At 37.8% G+C, this 22,014-nt stretch overlaps 1 protein-coding gene across 2 annotated transcripts; it reads right to left on the bottom strand.

The window, feature by feature from the left end:
• Nucleotides 1–19,032: 19,032 nt before the first annotated feature.
• LOC117631711 (protein FAF-like, chloroplastic) lies at nt 19,033–21,337 on the bottom strand. 2 transcript variants are annotated; one of them, XM_034364993.1, is made up of 2 exons: nt 21,171–21,337; nt 19,033–20,987 (listed from the first exon to the last, which is right to left on the bottom strand). In XM_034364993.1, the coding sequence occupies exon 2, from the start codon at nt 20,878–20,880 to the stop codon at nt 19,237–19,239; it is 1,644 nt and encodes a 547-aa protein (XP_034220884.1). In that variant the 5' UTR covers nt 20,881–20,987; nt 21,171–21,337; the 3' UTR covers nt 19,033–19,236. The 2 variants fall into 2 exon arrangements, with proteins under 2 accessions (XP_034220884.1, XP_034220885.1); XM_034364994.1 differs by having other exon boundaries at nt 19,033–20,957.
• Between the last annotated feature and the right edge of the window lie 677 nt (nt 21,338–22,014).

The raw sequence follows: 22,014 nt of genomic DNA, 5'->3' as shown, positions 1-22,014 counted from the left end.
GATAAGATTAGACAATTTGGATGGCATGTGGTAGTCAGGCAGAAGACTTACTACTGCACTGGAAATCGCATGGGCACATTGCATGAACTCTAGGTTTTTTTTGTCTTTACATCACCCTATCATTTTCTCTCAAAATGAAATAACCGAAGACCATGCCAAGTACAAACCCCCTCATTGGCGACTTGACGTTATATTATCGCCCTATTTGACATCAACATCGTGCCACTTTGCGATAACGACCAAAGGGTTGTTTGGTGTTCAATTCACTGAAATTGCATAATGTTTTTTGGCAGTGGTATAGATTCACGACTTATTCGTTTCTCTACTTACCTTTGTGCATGTAATGAAGTTTAAGTTGTCTTAAAACTCGTCATGCATTTCTGCAATCTACTTTTATTGAATCGAAATACGTAAAACATTGAGTAGCCTAACCCCTTGCAAATGATACATAACGTCTTTGAGTAGCCTAACCTCTTAAAGTGTCTGATCTGCCCTCACTTGTAACTTAGATCAAATTGCTAACTAGACCAACTCTGCATGTCTCAACGTACACCTGACTTTGAAGAATCTCTAGTTATACTAGCAACTGACTGTTGACTTGAGTTCTAGCTCCAAGTTGGTCTGGGTCCAGATTTCCCACTTCCAGAACCTGATCTGAATCACTTGACCAACTGCTACCTGAAGAACCAGAACTAAAACCTCATTTCTTTGATGGAACTTAACTCAATCCGCCATAGTGAGTCTTGTCTTGGTGATGTCTCGTTGCACCAGGTGGACTAAGAGTCTTCACCACTCGATAGGCTTCTTAGGCCAAAGCTCTCACAGAAGGATAAGTAACTGCAATCGTGACAGTCTGAATCTCGTTCCACGATCCCTTTTCAAACCGTTTGCACTTATCTTCCTTATTAGGGACTAACTTAGGATACCTAGACAATTCATTAAACTTATACTCATACTCCAACACAGTCATTGAGTCTTGCCTCAACTTCAAAGACTCAGCTCGCTTAGTTTCCCAATAAGAACGAAGGTAGAACTGATCGTAGAAGATTCGTTGAAACTCTGCCTAAAGAATTGCAATAGGATCATGATAATCTCCCCGAATAGTCTCCCACCGATAAAATGCATTCCCCTTTAAGAGGAAAGTAGCCAACTGACCTCAATCCTCAGTGGGACACCTCATATTTTCACTGTGGCCCGTTCCTTGTGAAACTATAACAATAGTTCGTGTGAGCTGATCGAGAACCTCATGTAGCTCAGGCTCTTGCGATGGTGGCAGTGTTTTAAGCTTATTCTCACCTGCACCCTTAACAAAGGGTGGAGGTGGTGGTTGAGCTGGCATTGCGGGTTATAACCTCACATAGCTCAGGCTCTTGCCATGTTTAGGAGGCATGATGCTAACAAGAAAGACAAAAAGTCGTCGGTACCAAGTATGCTAAAGAGAAAGACAAAAAGTCATCGGTACCAAGTATGCACACAAGGTGCAAAGTCTCCCATGTAAGTAGGTCCCAAAGAGTCACCACCATTAAATAAGTAATAACAAGAAAATCCCAACTTCCAGCAAGCAAAAGTTAACTTACATAAGTTTACATAGTTACAAAGGCCTTAGGCCAGAATCCAACCCTAACATAGGCATACTAAAGCATACTAAATAAGTAGAGTTAAGTAATAAAAAAAGGTAGTTCCATGAATGGCACCATGACATAGATCGCATTAGTACAAGTTCGTAGACACATAATTGGCTCAAATCGGAGTTGTAACGAAAAAGTTACAACCTACGGAAGTCCAGGGGCACAATCGTCAATATTTTGAAGTTTAGTTTTTAAAAGTCATATTTCCCTCTCTCTCTCTCTCTCTCTCTCTCTCTCTCTCTCTCTCTCTCTCTCTCTCTCTCTCTCTCTCTCTCTCTCTCTCTGTGCGTGTCGACATTTTCTTCTTCACACGACAGCCCTCCTTCGTTTCAGCCGGCCATCGCCACATTCGGCCACCAAATTCAGCCAGACCGGCACCAAAACATCAAGCTCAACCTCCTCTTCCTACCCCAACCCACCTTCGACGGAATAGCCCCTCCAACCGTAGGAAAATGCAGAAATAGGCCAGATTTTTCATAAACTTTCCAGCGTTCGTTCCGACGACGGTTTTGGGGCCCATTTTCATTGATCTCTGTATGCTTTCTCATCCTTTCAACGTGTTCTAGCTGATGGTTGGGTTGATTAGGATCGATATTTGAGTTTTGAAACTTGATTTACAACTTAAAGTTTAGCCGATTTTCGGCTGGTGATTCTAGCAAGTTCCGGTCACTTTTTTGCATGGTCCAAGAACAAATGTTGCTCCACTCATTGTCTTGATCATGTAGGTATAGGTATTGTTGGGTGTTTCGAGAATTTTCCTGTCGCCGGAACTTCTCAAGGCACCCATGCGCTGCCCGAGCACGTGGCAGCGCGTGGGTGACCCATTTAGTCCTAAGACGATTCCCATGTCGTCCCGAGTATGACGGTATGCTCGTATTTGAATTTGGTTCTCGTTTGACGATTGATCGAATTTACGCAAATTAGGCGTTATTCGGGTTCGATATGCTTAGACAGTTGGATCGACTTCGTTTTAAAATATGTTGATCTAGATACCTCTAGGACTATGTAGGAAATTGCGGATTGAGAATCGGAGTGTCGGATGCTCCGATTCAATGACTCAAAGTTGAAAGGTGACCGTTCGATCGTACAATCACGAGCTATCCGACCTCTCGATCTGGACCAAACTTCCAAGACGTGTTTAATAAACTTTGTTGAACTCGTAGGAACTTTTGGATCGAAAATCGAAGGTCGTGGGCCCCGCAGGCCTTGTTGACAAAAATGAAAAGTGTGACCAAACCGTTGACCACAGGTCTTTTGAGACCTTCCCGTCGTTTGCAAAGTACTAGAATAGCCTTTGGACCTTTCTAAGGTGGCGGGTCCACGTTAAGGTCCTGGAATTTGGGTTTGATTTTTAAGTGCGCGATTGAGGCCGTATAACGAGTTTTGGTGGTGTTCGGGTAATTGTTTTAGTGTGTGTTACTCTCTGAACATTTGAAAGATATGTTTACAGTGCTTTGATTTTGAGAGTACAATATTGTTAATTGTGGGTGTTGGCTATCATAGTGATATAAATGAAGCTTTGGGTATGATATGGATTTGGTTGTAGTGCATTAGTTTATGTGGTTATCGGACTTTGAATTGCAATATCTTTGAGAATGTCGGAATTAGTATGTATTTATTGATAGGCTTTGGTCTTGGGAAATTTAAATATGGTGTTTTGGATTTTGTTATCTTGTCTTGTGGGATTTTCCGAGGTTGTATATTTCCTAAATATAGGAATAGTGTTTTGGATATGCATTAAATCGAATGAGCTTATTTAGTCTCGATGTTTTTCTTAATTATGGTTTTAATATATAACTGTGGATTCGTTTTTGGGCTGAGATTCTTAAACATGTGATTCAAGAGTACCCTGCATAGGTATGAATGTCCAATTTATAGTTTGGAAAGTGTTGTTCGGCAATGTACGCCTTTTATAGGGTATGGTTGCTGGAAAGAACTGATAAAAGGAAAGGAACTCATAAAGTGTTCAGTGGTTGCCTTGTCAAATTTGAGGTGGTAAATGAATCTAAATCTAATCGTTGGTATTACTCTAAATAATCGTATATTATCTATATTGTGATTGTGGATTTAAGAACTACGTGTGGCTTGATCCTTCAAAAAGGGGTACGTAGGTAGCCTGGGGTTAACCTAGGTGCAGCCACAAAATAAACTGTTTAAGCTGTGCTTGTATTGTTTTAAGTGTGAAAATGAATTTTGCTTGAAGAAAGGTCTTTTCTGATTACGATAATTGTTACGAGTGTATGGATTTATAAAGAAGAACATAAACAAAAACATTTTAGAAATGTTTGGTTATGAGGCCGAAGGTCTGTGGTTTGTTGTGTGTACCGTACTTTGTGCATGTTGAAGCTTGGTGATTTTAAAACTGTGTTTTTTACAGGTGAAAAAATTTGGTGAAGTCTGTTTTTCAGGGGAGACTTTGTCGAAATTTCGGTAGAAGTCTCGGCCCTCTTTTCCTTTGTTTCATGGGAAGAGGATGTTTGAAATTAGTAAGTGGGCCCAGCATCGGTTGGATGTCGGAAAAATCACAGGATTCGTCATGAATTTTGAGGAATTTGGGGCGAGTCCTGTCAAATATGTAGTTCCACAAACTACGACCAAAAATTCCTACGGAAAGAAACAGAGAGCGTTGGAAGGGAAGCTCTACATAGAATCACGGATCTCGTCAAGCTACAGTTTGGGGGGCGCAAAACAGAAAAGTATGAGTGGACAAAAATAAAATTTTGAACATAAGTTATAATGAACATACTAACGCCCTCCATTTTAGAAAATAATGCAACCATGCAATTAACTCCTTTATACATAAATATATTCCAAATCCAAGGAAAACACATTTTCAAACACTTTCTCCCACAAACACAACCTTCCTAAGGCTTATGCTTGCAAAACATCATAAAAATCCAGTTGTCAAAACATATCCGTCCAGACTATGAAACCACATAAATCATCATACATGTGCAGAGTACCCTTCACATGGCATAATTCTCAATATACATGTGGCTAGGGATGAGCAGCCGAACGTGGGGACTTTGCTCCTCAGACATGCACGGCAGAATCTTCAATATTATATATATAAAGCTCATATTCCTTTATGAAAACCATAATAAAACCATGGTAAAGAGTTTACCAAATCTCATAATTCAATCAAATCAAATAACCCAATTTCAATCAAATCATAATTATGCATGCAAGTTGTCATTTGAAAGATCATGCTCATTTGAAAACAAAGTCCACTCACAACAAGTCCAATGCTGCTAAACTTTAAGAGGATCCTTCCCGTGGAACCTAGTTTACTAAAAGACTCCAAAATTGTACTTTTCAATGGAACCCTAGTTCCCGAGTCTCAAGTGTTCCTAGGGTCAAACGGTCTCGAAAAACTTTTTGGTCAACCGAGTCAACAAGATCTAACCATAGGGAAAACGGGACACGGGGTTCACGACCACCAATCTTTGATATGAAAATTCCTACATGATCACAAAGACACGCAGAACAACACTTCTCAAAATGGAACCGATTTCATGGTCCAATCACACCAAACCCAACAACACATACTAGGCAAAACTCCATTCATTGACTAAACACTGAAATCTCGCAAATCTGAACATATCATCTTGCTCGAGACGACATGGGGATCATTCTAGGTCAAAAACAAGTCTCCGACACCTGGCCCACACACTGTCAGCCGTGGTGGTGTTTTGAGTAGTTTTCTGACGATCGGAAAACTCTAAATAGCCGGCAGTACCTATACCAAAAGAACCAGCACGATAAGTGGAGTAACTTTATATATCCTTTTATATATACCTATAAAGCTCTTTCCATTGTTGATCGGAGCACTACAACAACGGATCAAACCAAATCTTTGGAGGAAAAGATAGAGGAGAAGTTGGTGAACAATTTGGTACCAAGATCTCGGCCAGTGGTAGCCAAAAAACTGCTATCTCGACGCTGGAAGTTCCGGGGTCGACGAGGCTTTTCTAGCCATGACATTCTCTCCAAAATCAGGGTAATTCTTGGGTTAGTGGTGTCGAGTGATGGTTGGGCTGGGTAGAGGAGAGAGAGAGAGAGAGAGAGAGAGAGAGAGAGAGATGAAACTAATGGAACCGGTGGCGCGGCTTGGGTGGTTGGACGACGGCGAGTTGCCGACTGGAGGTCGTGATGTCATGCGCCCAGAGAGGAGAGAGGAGAGAGAAGCTCACAAGGGAGGAGAGAGAAAAGAGAGAAAATCTGATTTCACATGCTAGGGTTTTGGGGTTTTAACCCAATTTCCAAAATTACAATTTTATCCAAAATATTTTTAGACCATAACTTTCTCAAATTAACTCGGAATTGGGCCCACTACATGTCTATGAACTCGTGAGAGAGAGCTCTATGCATTGGTGCAACCTAAATTCCCAAATTGACTTCCTAACCAAAAGTGGCCAAAATTCTCTTAACTTTAACAAAGGTAAAATGTAACTTTTCTAAAACAAAATAAATAATTAGGTTGGGGTGTTACACTATGAGTTTATCGAGAATCCCGATAATCACCTTCAAGTCATACCTTTCGATATAACCATATAGTGTTTCCAAAGACAAACGACTCGTCCACAAGATAATTGTGATGTCTTAGGTCTAAGGACTAACTTGTATTAATGCAACTCTAAATTCTTGTTTGACATTGTGAGTAAAACTTTTGTTGAGGCCCAAAAAATCCAGGGTTGGGCCCAAACGAATTCTCCGGCCAACGCAATGCCTTATTAAGAAAAGACCCGATTTGGAGCACGCGAAAGTTCATCATTCACGCTTTCACGAGCCACGACCACGTGCCATGCCAAATAAATATGCGATTTATCACGCTACGAATTAAAATGAGCCTATAAAAGGCACTGGCTCTACAAGCCCATGCTAATTATTCCGTCAAGCATTATGTCTCTTTTCAAAGACAATAAAATTCGAGCACACCAATCGACATGCCATGCCAAGCAGGAAATCATTATTTCACACCTAGCCACACTACAAGCTTAAGTGGGCCCAAGCCACCCAAATGCATGGGGCTTGCTTGAGTGGGTTGTGGTATGGATGGTAACGAGTTTTCGTGAGGCTCATTGATGAGCCGAGAAATGGAAGTTTTGGGCTGCTTGGGAGCCCCAAAACTCAAGCCCATTTCTTGAGCCCAAATATGTGGATAAGCATAAAAGAGAGAAAAAGGCCCAATACTCTAGAAGAGATAGCCCAATACTTTAAGAAAAATTAGCTCATCATTTCAATAAAAATGGTCCATCACTTAGGAGATTGGCCCATTCCCTTAATACTCTAACCTGCCATCTTAGGAAGGCCTAAATAGCCCAAGTAGCTTAGAAAATATCCAAAAACAATCTCCAGCACATGGTTTGAGATGAAACCACGATAGAAAACCAGGAGACATTCGTACGCTCAGGCTGCTGGGAGACTCCAGCACATGGCCAAAGACAAACCCAATGCAAGCCATCAACAAAACCAAAGGAAATTCGTACGTGTAGGAGGAATACCCATTAGGCAAAAGCTCTATCCATTCTCCTTTCCTCTACGAGCTCTAATAGGGAAACCAAGAAGAAAAGCAGGTGACGCCGCATCCCCATGGGGGAGGTCTAGCCACACAAAAACCTTGGAACCCCAAAGAGCATGTGACCCATCCGCTCTGGTTAAAGAAATTTCACCAAAAAGGAGTGAATGGAAAGAAGCAAAGGAAAAGTGGGAATGGAGGATTGATAGAATTAGGATTCTAAGTGCCTATAAAAGGGAGCTTCCTCTACCCAGCAAAAACCATCATCCAGAGTGCAACCAAGCTTTGTCAAGCAACCGGAAATTCACTCAAACCACATTCAGAGAGCAAGCTTCATCTCTCATATCTAAAAACTCTGCAATTTCGTGCCCTATTTCTCCATCTCCTCCCATTTTCTCTTCTGGTAAATCGTTCCACAGCTTGACAAAGTTTTCGTCAAGCTGCTGGAAACTACTCAATACACCCATTATATCCCTATATCTCTCTCTCTCTTCAACAAACCCTCTTAGAATCTTTTCCCCCCTTTCCTTAGAACCCCTGTCTTTCATAAGAACTAACAGCTCTCTCTCTCTCTCTCTCTCTCTCTCTCTCTCTCTCTCTCTCTCTCTGTTTATGCTAAACTCATGATTGTTTTGCTCCCATGCCACAAGCTTCTCATGCCAAGCTAAGAATCTACTTGTAAGCAGCCATTATTTTCGTTGTTGAAGGTAACCAAGGTGTTTCCTAAGACTTTACTATCCTTTCGAAATATTTTGGGGTCTGATCTTTGAACTCATACACAGGGGGAAAATTTCAACCATTTTGCTCTTTACAGCAGCCCAGCCCATTTGTAGCTGCCGGAAGAAAAAAGCCCCTATAACTTTCATACGAGAATTCATGGTCGATTACGTTCAGTGAACTATATCTCTATTGAGCACCTACACACTCATCTCAGTGTCTCTACACAAATGACTTGAGTCTAATCATCCTCCCTATTGAGCAAACATAATGTGTACTAGTCTTTGCGGATTACCATTGTCCAGTTGATGATCTTATAACTAAGAACATTTAAGATAAGATATCATGTAATGGGTTTAAGGTTTAGGGGGAAGGAAGTTTGTCTTGACAATGCTTCTTTAGCAAGGTTTAATGGATGTTGATTTGGGTGTATAGACTAGAGATGGATTTTGATTCTATGTTTTAAAAAGTTTGAGGGTTTCTTTTTAGGTGTGGGATATTGTGAGGAATAGCCATTCTAGAACAATCATTTGGGTTGGTTCATTCTTTAACTAGTGTTGCTGCAAGTGCGATAGGTTGGCCATGCCTCTTTTCACTGTGAACTCTCCCTTCATGGAGGTTTGTGGTGACGGCTCACATGAGGGAGGGTGGTATCTCTTGTTTTAGAGCTAGGTATTTTTTTTCTTTCCCTTTTCTAATATCATATATTTATGTTAGAGGCCTCGTAATCTGAAGGCTTTTGTTTGTGTTTACTACTTGTATTTCAATGCTCCAAACCATCTCCTTCAAATATCATTTCACAAAAGAATCATTTGAATTTAAAATTATTTTACCATTCAATTAAATAGTTGCAGTATTTTCTTGAAACACTATGGTCATCTATTTTGTTAGTCATAATTAACTAGATGCCTTAATGGTTTTCAATTTGTCTAATTTTTGCAAAAATAATTTATGAATGAAGGCTTGAAAAATAGATGGTTTGAATTGTTGAAATAAAATTTGTAGTAGACCCCAAAAAGTGTCCCTCAAATAAAATTATTTGAGAGAACCTTTAATAAAAAAGAATTTGAGAGATCCTCAATTGAAAGGGATAATATATATATATGCACAACCTTTAGCTCTAGTCTACCGAATCTATTACAAAGTCACAGGTACTAATATGAATTTCCAAGCCCAGAGTAAAAGTCCAAAAAACCAAACTTTGTTAATCCAAAGCCATACTCCCGATGCTAGAGTTCGAGTCCCTCACTCAATTAAATGGTCAGATGTATCCCTTCCAGTAGATGGGACCTTAACCGTTGAGACTCAACCAGTTCCAATCCAGCGTAGTCTAAACAATTTATACTATATCCAACAATATCTTGATGACACTGTCAAGAAAACTTTGGTAATCAACCCCCACAAAAGTCAACAGTCCAGTTACAGCAGTTACCCACACCAAGTCAATCCCAAAGACATGTTCCTGCCAGACATTCCTTTGCTGCCTCTTCCTCTACTTTAGAACGAGACCTAGAGTTAGAAAAAGCATTGATTGATTTAAAACTAGAATCCTTAAGAAAAACTTCCCAAGTAACTCATCCTGTTTATGGAAAAACCCCAGTCTCAGAAGACAATAAGTCTGAGTCCTCTGAGTCACCCACTCAACCTGATTTCATAGTCAAAAACTCCCCAGTTGACAACCAATTAAGAACTTTGAATAAAAAATTTCTAATTAACTGGAAAAGAATAGAAAATCATTTATATGCTCCTGAGAACCGAATTAGACGAAATAATTATCACACAGTCATCCCTGACAGAGTCAAAAGACAACAAATTTTTAATGATTGGAAAGATTATATGCGATTTGCTAAACTTGAAATTTGTTATCTTGATTTCGTAGAAAGCCGACATATGCCCAATGAGTTAAAAACTTTAACCCAAGAGAAATGGGAAAAGATGGATCACACTGAGATTCTCCCTAGTCACCCCTCTGTTGAAACAATCATTATTAACCATAAGAAAACAAAACTAGTAGCAAGTCCCTTCAAAGTCCCTGATCCAGAAAATAAGATGTTAGTCGAGCAAAACAATTATACCAACCAAAGTCTAGTTGTCATAGGAAAACAATTAGATAAGATAGAAACAAAAATCGATAAGTTACTCCCCAGTGAAGTCAAAGCCAAAGTTGAGAAACCATTAGTTACGTTCAAAGATTTAAAGTCAAGCCCAACTTTCAAGACAAAAGAAACAATGACAAAATTTGAAAAAATGTTAGAAGAATTAACACCAGTCAAAAGAAAAGACAAGGAAAAAATTGAAACTAGTATTAAAGTTCTAGGATCCTTCCAATTACCCCTTACTTCAGATAAATCCTCTGAATCTGAGTCAGCCTCCAGCATGGAAACAGAAATTAGTAATATTTCAAAAATTGAAAATGCATTTAGAAGTCTTGAGTTAGAAAATAATCCAAAAGTAAAGCGTTTAACAAACAGAGTCAACCCCACTAGTCTCACAAAAAATTGGTATCCTAGGCCAACACCCCCGGATATTCAATACGAAGAAAGAAATTCACAAAGTCAATTTTCAGTTTCCTCTGATAAATTATACAAATGGAACATTGATGGTCTTTCTGAGCAAGAAATCTTAAATAAACTTCAACATATGTCCATGATTGCCAACAGTTATATCACCAATCACAGTTTCAGACAGTCTGAAATTGTACCTTTATTAGAAACTAGTTTCACCGGAGCTCTTCGTTCCTGGTGGGATAAACATTTGACTAATGAGTGTAAACAACAAATAATTCATGCAGTCAAACTCAATGACGATGGTCTCCATATTTTTTATGAACAAGTAGGTCAAGGCATAGAAGATGATGCCAACACTTTATTATACACGATAGTCGAACATTTTACTGGAACACCCAATAATACTACTACTAGAATACATGATCAGCTTAGTAACCTAAGATGCCCTAAATTGTCTGATTTCAGATGGTACAAAGATGTGTTTATTTCCCGAGTCATGATAAGCGATGATAGTAATCAATCATTTTGGAAAGAAAAATTTGTTAATGGTCTCCCTAATTTATTTGCCCATACGATCCGCACGGCACTTAGTAATGAACAAGATCATATCGATTGGGATAGTTTAACATATGGTAATATCATTAGCACAATTAATCAAGTTGGCATGAGAATGTGTGTTGATATGAAAATCGGTAAACAAATCCAGTACGAAAGAAATTCTGCTAAATATGAGTTAGGAAATTTATGTGAACAATACGGGCTAATTTCAGTTCCCCTGTCTAGAAAGAATAAGCCTAGTCATCACAACCGACAGTTTAGTAAACGTCGCCATTATTCTCGTAAAAAAAAGTCGTTCCAACATAATAATGAATTTTATAGTAAAAAGAAATTTTTCCCTAAAAGAAATTGGAAAAAGAGTCACAAAAAATATAAGAATAGCCGCTTGAAGAAAAGTACCGACAAGAGAAAAGTAAAATGTTATAAATGTCAAAAGTTTGGTGACTACGCTAATAATTGCAAAATAAAAGACACAATCAAACAATGGAAAATCACAGACGAAGAAAAAGAAAAGCTAATTAAAGTCCTTGAGCTTAGAAGTTCCGAGTCTAGTGAAGATAAAACCATGAATAGTGAAACTGAGACTCCTGAATTTGATTCCTCCTATTCTCAATCCAACTCTCTCAAAATACAATTTGGTTGCCAAGACAATTGTTGTAAGTCTAAGTCAGTTAATGTCCTCACTAAACAAGAAGAACAAGAAGAGTTATTAATTGATTTAATTAGCAAAGTAGAAAATCCGGAGTTAAAATCCGAATATCTGAAAAAGTTAAGAAAGGTCATTAGTCAAGCTGAACCAAGACAGTCTACCTCCCAAAAGATAAGTTTGAACACAACTTTAGAAAAATTTAATAAAAAGAAGGAAGTTACGCTACAAGATTTGCAATCAAAAGTAAAGGTAGTCAAAAAAGAAATTTTTGAACTTAAACAAATAAGTCAAAAGTTACAGGTTGAAAATTATGAGATAAAATTAAATTTGATTCACCTCTTGGAAAAAGATGATGATTCCAAGTGTTTGCCTGAAAGCCCAACAAATTCAGATATTGAGTCCCCTGAACCTCCTAATCAAGAATCAACTGTCAATTTAATTAAACAAGTCAATTTTAGGAAATGATATTCCAAAGTCACATTTTTTGTAAAAAACTTTGAGTTAAAAACAGTTGCCCTCTTTGATTCGGGAGCCGACCTTAATTGTATTCAGGAAGGCCTTATCCCCACTAGATACTATAAAAAATCAAAAGAGTCATTAAGCACTGCTTCAGGAAAGTCACTTCAATTAAACTATGAGATACCCAAAGCCCATATTTGTCAAAATAATATTTGTTTTAAATCCTCCTTTGTACTAGTCAAAAATATCACTGATGAAGTCATATTAGGTTTACCCTTCATTGCTCTTTTATATCCTTTCCAGGTAAAATACAATGGAGTCATAACTACCCATTTAGGAGAACATGTTAAGTTTGAATTTTTAACCGAAGCCTTCATCTTAAATAGACTAGATAACTTGACTATTCATTCACGGGAGAACTGTTATGCAAATCATACAACTTTTGACTGAAATAAACTTTGCTTTTGCTTTAGAATCTTGACTGTAGAGGCACGCGAAAGCATCTGCTTTTACTGAGTGCTGCAACTTTTACTTTGTCAGGAAATATTGACTGGTGGATCACGAGCATTCAGACTGTTGAAGCACGGGTCCAATAATTCCAATAACTTTTAATAAACTGGCTGCTTTCATGACTTTAGTCTTTGCCCAGATTAAAAGGGCTGAAATCATAGGGGTCTTGACTATCAGGAGGATAATCACTCCACCGCATTTTGGGGTTTGGCGACTTCTAGCTGGACTGTATCTTTGGTTGACTGGTTGATGACTGAGATTTTGAGGAAGAATCACTATCATCTTCTTCATTCATTTGAGAAGCTTGTAACATTAGTTGGCGAGCAATTTCCTGCAATTCAGATTTAGATTTTCCCTCGATTGGGTGAGAAGAATGGGAAGTAGCAAGAGATGATTGTCTGACTGGCTGGGGATTCCTATCTGGAGAAAAGTCCGAATAAACATAATCTGCAATTCTCTCAATTTTGAACTTATCCCACCATTTGATTGAAAATTGGCGAGATAGGACTCTGGTTTCCCAATTGACTTGATAGGACCATTTGAGGATCCATGGGACTTTGTATTTAGCAATAACTCAGACTCTTTGAATTTATTTTTATTAGTGAAATAGTTGACTAAATCTTGCATTTGGGGAGGAAGGAGGTCAATGACTGGACCATGATTTTCCCACCAGTGGAGAAACCAGTAGGGAAAAGGGCTTTTGTATTTGCTGTCAAAATTAAGGAACCATGAGTGACTAAAATCAACTGTTTGGTGAAGCAAGATGGAATATCAAGCTTCAATGTAATCATAGTAACTATATTGAATTTATAACTAAAGAACTTTCAAATCATAAGGATGACTGCTCCATTCATTTTCACTGAGGATTTGGTGGATGTAAAGGGAGTGGTAAAGGATAATATGGGGGTTTTCACGATCTTTGATTGGCTTGATCGTAATGGATTGGGTCTCATGGAGGATATCTCTGTAAAATTTCAAGTTCTTGAAAGGTGCTGGAAGGATGAAATGACTATTAGGCGGGAAGTATGACTTGGCGATGGTAACTGGGTTAGAAATAGCATTATATTTGGACTCGATTATGAAAAGGTGACTATTACTCTTGATCAGGTAGGGAGATGACTTTTGATATGAGACAACTGGAGGGGTAGACTGGGTAGTATCTTGGAAAGGATCATGACTGGATATTAAAGCAAACTAAAAACTAGGACGAATTTGGACGACTGTGGCTCCCAGATTGGCAAATCTGTTACTAATTTGAATAGGAGAGCATCCCGGAAAGAGGACGATCTGGGAAGGTGACTCGTGTTTGACTTGACTCATTGATGGAGGGAGGACTCTGAGTGACTAGGATTGACTAACTTGTTCTTTTTATTTATCTTTTTCTCTTCTTCTTTCTGCCATTGATTACCCTGTAGAAATTCTCTAGTAAGGAAATCAGGGATAGAATTTCACTTCCTCTCAAATATTCAATATCAAAATCAAATATGCTCAAAATAGCTTGCCATCGTGCAAATATTTGTTTGTATGTAATATTTTGAACATCTTTTTCCAAAACATGCTTAGCATACTTACAATCAACTCGGACTAAAAATTTTTGATTCAACAAATCTGACTGAAATTTATTAATGCATAATACTATGGATAATATTTCTTTTTTAATGGTACTATAATTATTTTGGGATTGGGACCAAGTACCAGAATGGAATCGGATAATTTGCTCAGTTTGACTAGAATTGATTCTTTGTTTGAGGATACCACCATAACCAATATTAGAAGCATCTGTCTCAACAATTTTGAAAGAATTGGCAGAAGGAATGCCTAAATATGGAAGTGTTTTGACATGAATTTTGACTGTTTGACTATGTCAGTATGAATAGATGACCAGGGGGAGGATTACTTTAGAGGCGGTCAAACAAAGGCTTACATTGTTTTCTCATATTTTGATAAAATTCAGAAACATAATTAAGAGATCCTAAAAACCTCTGTAATTGACTTTTATCAATGATTTGATCAGGGAATTTATCACCAAATTGAATGACTCAATCAATTGGACTAATTTGTGACTGACAGATATTGTAACCAAGGAATCTGATATTGGTTTGGAATAACTTAATCTTCTTGGCAGAGATGACTAAACCATTTTGTTTGACTATCTGCAAAAACTTATACAAGTGTTTCCAATGTTGTTCTATTGACTGGGAAAAAATAAGGACATCATCAATATAGACTATGGAGAAATGACTGTAGTGAATATCTCATTCATTATATTCTGAAACTCGCTGGGTGCATTCTTAAGACCAAACGGCATTACATTCCACTCATAGTGACCAAAGGGAGTAACAAAAGCAGTTTTATATCTATCAAACTCATAAATTTGGATTTGCCAAAAACCACTTTTCATATCAAATTTAGAGAAGATGACTGATTTTTCTAATCTATTAATTAAATCTCTTTTCTTAGGTATGGGATACCTAATCCATTCTAAAACTGTGTTCAAGGGTTTGTAATTAATGACTAATCTTGGGGCTCCGCGTTCTAATTCAGCATTCTTCTGGACATAGAAAGCAGGGCAAGACCAAGAAGACTTGCTTTTACGAATTATTCTTTTCTCAAGTAATTCTATAATTTCATTTTTACAAAATTCCATTAATTCTTGGCTCATCTGGATTGGTCTGGCTATAGTGGGTATATTTTTCTCACTAAAGGTTTTGATATAAGGAAGACTGACAACATGCTGTTTTCTGTGCCAAAAAGCATTGGGTATCTCAGAATAAATTTCATTTTTTAATCTTTCTTCAAAACTATGAATTTGTGATTGTAGAGACTTATTACTCAACTGTTGCTCAATTATTTTATTTTTAATTTCTTCTTGCAGAAAATTTAATTGTTGATTCTTATTCTGAATTATTTTGACTGTTTTTGTAACTTCATTTTTCTGTAAGGCTTTTAGGTTATGCAGCTCAGGCTTGGTTAAAAATTCAAACTTAACTTGTTCTCCTAAATGGGTAGTTATGACTCCATCGTATTCTACCTGGAAAGGATATAAAAGAGCAATGAAGGGTAACCTAATATGACTTCATCAATGATTACTAGTACAAAGGAGGATTTAAAACAAATATTATTTTGACAAATATGGGCTTTGGGTATCTCATAGTTTAACTGAAGTGACTTTCTTGAAGCAGTGCTTAGTGACTTCTTTTATTTTTTATAGTATCTAGTGGGGATAAGGCATTCCTGAATACAATTAAGGTCGGCTCCTGAATCAAAGAGGGCAACTGTTTTTAACTCAAAGTTTTTTACAAAAATTGTGACTTTGGAATACCATTTTCTAAAATTGACTTGTTTAATTAAATTGACAGTTGATTCTTGATTAGGGAGTTACAAGGGACTCATTATCTGAATTTGTTGGGCTTTCAGGCAAACCCTTGGAATCATCATCTTTTTCCAAGAGGTGAATCAAATTTTGTTTTATCTCATAATTTTCAACCTGTAATTTTTGACTTATTTGTCTAAGTTCTAAAATTTCCTTTTTGACTGCCTTTACTTCTGATTGCAAATCTTGTAGCGTAAATTCCTTCTTTTTATTAAATTTTTCTAAAGTTGTGTTCAAACTTATCTTTTGGGAGGTAGACTGTATTGGTTCTTCTTGACTGATGACCTTTCTTAACTTTTTCAGATATTTGGATTTTAACTCAGGATTTTCTACTTTGCTAATTAAATCAATGAATAACTCTTCTTGTTCTTCTTGTTTAGTGAGGATATTAACTGACTTCGACTTACAACAATTGTCTTGGCAACCAAATTGTATTTTGGGAGAGCTGGATTGAGAATTGGAGGAATCAAATTCAGGAGTCTCAATTTCACTATTCATGGTTTTATCTTCACTAGACTCAGAACTTCTAAGCTCAATGACTTTAATTAGCTTGTCTTTGTCTTCGTCTGTGATTTTCAATTGTTTGATTGTGTCTTTTATTTTGCAATTATTAGCGTAGTGACCAAACTTTTGACATTTATAACATTTTACTTTTCTCTTGTCGGTACTTTTCTTAAAGCGGCTATTCTTATCTTCATGACTCTTTTTCCAATTTCTTTTAGGGGAAAATTTCTTTTTACTATAAAATTCATTATTATGTTGGAATGATTGTTTTTTACGAGAATAATGGTGACGTTTACTAAACTGTCGGTTGTGATGACTAGGCTTATTCTTTCTAGACAGGGGAACTGAAATTAGCCCGTATTGTTCACAGAAATTTCCTAACTCATATTCAGCAGAATTTCTTTCGGACTGGATTTGTTTACCGATTTTCATATCAACACACATTCTCTTGCCAACTTGATTAATTGTGCTAATGATATTACCATATGTTAAACTATCCCAATCGATATGACCTTGTTCATTACTAAGTGTCGTGCGGATCTTATGGGCAAATAAATTAGGAGGACCATTAACAAATTTTTCTTTCCAAAATGATTGATTACTATCATCTCTTATCATGACTCGGGAAATAAACACATCTTTTTACCATCTGAAATCAGACAATTTAGGTCATCTTAGGTTATTAAGCTGCTCATGTATTCTAGTAGTAGTATTACTGGGTGTTCCAATAAAATGTTCGACTATCATATATAATAAAGTGTTGACTCCATCTTCTATGCCTTGACCTACTTGTTCATCAAAAATAGGGAGACCATCTTCATTGAGTTTGACTGCATGAATTATTTATTGTTTAGACTCATTAGTTAAATGTTTATCCCACCAGGAACGAAGAGTTCCAGTGAAACCAGTTTCTAATAAAGGTACAATTTCAGACTGTCTGAAACTATGATTGGTGATATAACTGTTGGCAACCATGGACATATGTTGAAGTTTATTTAAGATTTCTTGCTCAGAAAGACCATCAATGTTCCATTCGTATAATTTATCAGAGGAAACTGAAAATTGACTTTGTGAATTTCTTTCTTCGTATTGAATATCTGGGGGTGTTGGCCTAGGATACCAATTTTTTGTGAGACTAGTGGGGCTGACTCTGTTTGTTAATCGCTTTACTTTTGGATTATTTTCTAACTCAAGACTTCTAAATGCATTTTCAATTTTTGAAATATTACTAATTTCTGTTTCCATGCTGGAGGCTGACTCAGATTCAGAGGATTTATCTAAAGTAAGGGGTAATTGGAAGGATCCTAGAACTTTAATACTAGTTTCAATTTTTTCCTTGTCTTTTCTTTTGACTGGTGTTAATTCTTCTAACATTTTTTCAATTTTTGTCATTGTTTCTTTTGTCTTGAAAGTTGGGCTTGACTTTAAATCTTTGAACGTAACTAATGGTTTCTCAACTTTGGCTTTGACTTCACTGGGGAGTAACTTATCGATTTTTGTTTCTATCTTATCTAATTGTTTTCCTATGACAACTAGACTTTGGTTGGTATAATTGTTTTGCTCGACTAACATCTTATTTTCCGGATTAGCGACTTTGAAGGGACTTGCTACTAGTTTTGTTTTCTTATGGTTAATAATGATTGTTTCAACATGAGGGTGACTAGCGAGAATCTCAGTGTGATCCATCTTTTCCCATTTCTCTTGGGTTTAAGTTTTTAACTCATTGGGCATATATCGGCTTTCTACGAAATCAAGATAAAAAATTTCAATTTTAGCAGATCGCATATAATCTTTCCAATCATTAAAAATTTGTTGTCTTTTGACTCTATCAGGGATGACTGTGTGATAATTATTTCGTCTAATTCGGTTCTCAGGAGCATGTAAATAATTTTCTAATCTTTTCCAGTTAATTAGAAATTTTTTATTCAGAGTTCTTAATTGGTTGTCAACTGGGGAGTTTTTAACTATGAAATCAGATTGAGTGGGTGACTCGGAGGACTCAGACTTATTGTCTTCTAAGACTGGGGTTTTTCCATAAACAGGATGAGTGACTTGGGAAGTTTTTCTTAAGGATTCTAGTTTTAAATCAATCATTGCTTTTTCTAACTCTAGGTCTCGTTCTAGAGTAGAGGGAGAGGCAGCAAAGGAATGTCTAGCAGTAACATGTCTTTGGGATTGACTTGGTGTGGGTAACTGCTGTAACTGGCCTGTTGACTTTTGTGGGGGTTGATTACCAAAATTAATGTTGACAATGCCATCAAGATATTGTTGGATGTAGTCTAAATTGATATATATATTTTAGCTCTATATTTAGTTATACGGATATATTGATACTCATAAGCTTAACCCAAAAGAGAGAAGCACATATGAAGAGTAGTAGATCATGATGTTCCCAAATTGAAGATGAATTAGGCGAGAAACAACCCATATTGAAATCCCATTGGCTAGGTTTTACAAAAGCAAAGAAAGTTGAAAAGAACAAACAGACAAGACTGTCCAACAAGTCAAAGATGACGCTAAGATTTTGTTTTAGCTACTATAACCGAGAGATTTATATATATATATATATATATATATATATATATATAAATCATTTATGTGACACGTACTGTTGAAATCTGCTCTCTTTCTCTGTGATCATAGTTTGATCCTCTAAATCAAATTTTCCCTCTCTCTTCTTTTTCTTTATTTGACTACACAAACCCTACAAGAGTGGAGGGAACAAGACACAGAGGGATAGTTCGAGTAAATTAATAGTGGGTAGTAAGTAATCAAGGATTTGGATTAACAGTGGGTTACGAGGATTTGGATCATCAAGAGGTGGCAATGCAATAAGGCTCCCAAAAAAGAAGAGACCTTCTAGGTTCTTTGCAACCCTTTGAAAAAGGAGCCAAGTGATCCCCTTTGTTCCCTCTCAAAACGAGCAATTGTTGCTGATCATTTGCCACTTGATTCTTGGACATAAAGCCATTGCTCTTGAGGGATTGGGACGTTGCTTTTGGAAGAGGATTAAGAGCCACTGTTGCTGTGGACTTGGTGCGCCAATAGTACTCGTAAGCGTTGAAAGAGCCTGCTGCTGCCGCTGTTTTTGCTGCCGCGGGTGGCTTTGGTATCAACCGTGCCACGCGGCCGGGCCGGGGTGGAAGTGACTTTGCTAGTGGGGTTGGCTTCACTACTTCCACCTCCTCATCATCCCCTCCATACTTCACTACTTCATTGAACTTGTTAGCCCACCCATGGGTCTTATTAGCAAACCCAATGGGCTTATTCATCATTAGTGCTAGCCTATGAACATTTGTCACCCTACTTGTTAGCACTTTTGGTGCTTCCTCCATCACAATTTCTATTTCTTTGATTCCATTTTCTTTTGTTGCTTTCTCCTCCTCCTCATCATCATCACCATCATCATCATCATCATCACTTTTTTCACTTTCTTTTATCTCCCCTCCTTCCTGAAAGTTCACAAAATTCTCCTCAAAGTCTTCCTCTCTACTTTGCTCTTCTTTATCAACAACCTCTTCACTCTCAGTCTCCTCACAAGAGCTTGGAGTAGTAGCAAGAAAAGTGAGGACAAGGCGACCATCTTGGCGTTGAGCACGGAAGTTATTCGGTGAAGGCATGGACACAGCTTCAAGGACTACTCGTCCGTTGTTGCGATAAGTCCTCATGCGAACAGATGTCCCGTCACATCCTGAAAAAGACGGAAGGGGCGGAGGGAATGATCGAGTTGGAGGCAACTTCTTACTGGCAGCAGAGTTGTACTTGACAACTCGAAATTCTTCCCCGTCAAATGCTTGTGCCACCGGTACTTTTTCTTTTTCTTCTTCTTGTTGTCGTGGAACCTCAGCTCGATCTTCTTCCTGTTCTTTGTCCAGTACTTCTATGTCACCAGTCTCCGAAGGAGGGTACGATGAAAACCCTTCAGAGCCAGTCTCCGATCCGAGACTCTCAGTGCACACTTCAAGGCTCTTTACAGTCAAGGAGCTTGATTGTTTCTTCACAAGAGGATGAACATAAGGTGCTGCTGTATCAACCGCCTTGTTGGCCTCTTCATTGGCCTTTTGACATATAATTGAGCTCCACAGATCGAGTTGTCCCTGCTGCTTCTTCTCAGCCTCGGCTTTGCTCATCTTCTTCTTTTGATCTTCTTCATCAAGTGAGCTCCAAATAAGGAACTTCCCCTTCCTTTCTTGGTAACGATCGTCGTCTTCTGACGATGAAGAAGTGTTGTCCTGCGTATCGATGGAGGCGGAGAGTTCTTCAGAGGATGCAATCTTTTTCATGGGGAAGAAACCATGTTGAGCCAGCCATCTCTTGGAGGACATGTCCGCGGACAGTGTTCGTCGCAGGGAAGCTGTTTTGGTTCTTTCGGAGTCAGACGGGCCAAGAATCGTGACGATGCCCTGCTTCTCAACGATGACCTTACTGGCTTCCTGCTCCATAATATTCTTCTTCATGAAATGAGAAGATGGTGACCGAGTTAGGCTCTTGCTGAGAGAAGCAGATATATCTCCCGAAATCAGCTAACAAGTAGCTATAAGGGAAGAATGAGAGCTTTAATTAGCTGCAAAAAGAAACAAACATAAACAACACAATCAGCGAAACAAGTTGGTGAACATTGCAACAAATTTCAAGTTACAAAGCAAATTATAATATATATGTTTGGTGGATATACATAAAACATGCATGTGATAGAAGAAAATACAAAACTAGCTGAGCTGTGGAGCAGATGGGAATTCAAATTTACCTGATGAGAGATTCAGAAGGCAACTAAAACAACAGAAGAAAGCATCCAACAGAGGTCTCTTCTGCAAACAGAGAGACCACTGATGGGCTGTGACTTAGCAGAGAATAATAATAGCAGAGAGAGAGAAAGAGAGAGAGAGAGAGGATTATGAAGGTGATGTTTGAGGAGTGGGTGTGGCTGATCTGATGGCAAAGCAGGGAAGGGGGAATGTGGGTATTTGTAGGGAGCCAAAAGGGCTTTAGAACCGTGTGCAGTGGGGCCCGCATACGCCACCCATGAGAAAAGTCCCTTCCCCATTGTGTTTCCAGTTTTTCCCCCTTATCAGAAAAGTGGGTGGATAATACTTGAGAAAATTTAGAGTTTGGACCTCAAGAGGATGTTCTCAATTTGTTTCTTGCTCTGCCGAGAGATAGTACAGTAATATAGTCAAATGATATAGTTTATACACTTGTTAGAATATAGTGCTCATACTAGTATACTAGCATACCACATGGTCATATTACTATACTGCAGTAGTGTATCGTACGATTCTACTTTCTCCTCTCCCTCATTAAAGATTATTTTGTATTAAGAAAATTGAGGTTAAAAAAATAGGCTCCCTAAAATTAATTGAAACCAACGTTGACTATGATGACATCTAGCTATCACTCACCTCTCATCGTCTATAAGTAAGCAGTTTAGATAATAAAAATATTCGTATACAAATTTCTAATGAAATTCGTGGACATAATTTGAGGGGGAATGCTAGCAACCTTCTCTCTAACTTTTTTTGGACCTTCTCCTTTCTTTACTTGACATGTGTCATTCTTCTTACGCATAAAACAATGCCATTAATATATTATAC

This window comes from Prunus dulcis, chromosome 6 (genome assembly GCF_902201215.1).
Source record: "Prunus dulcis chromosome 6, ALMONDv2, whole genome shotgun sequence".
Lineage (NCBI taxonomy): Eukaryota > Viridiplantae > Streptophyta > Magnoliopsida > Rosales > Rosaceae > Prunus > Prunus dulcis.
The sequence above is the reverse complement of the archived record's forward strand: the minus strand, read 5'-3'. Positions and strand labels throughout refer to the sequence as shown.

Coding starts and splice junctions, on each gene's coding strand:
- LOC117631711 (XM_034364993.1), bottom strand. CDS start 20,880: ATGAAGAAGAATATTATGGAGCAGGAAGCCAGTAAGGTCATCGTTGAG.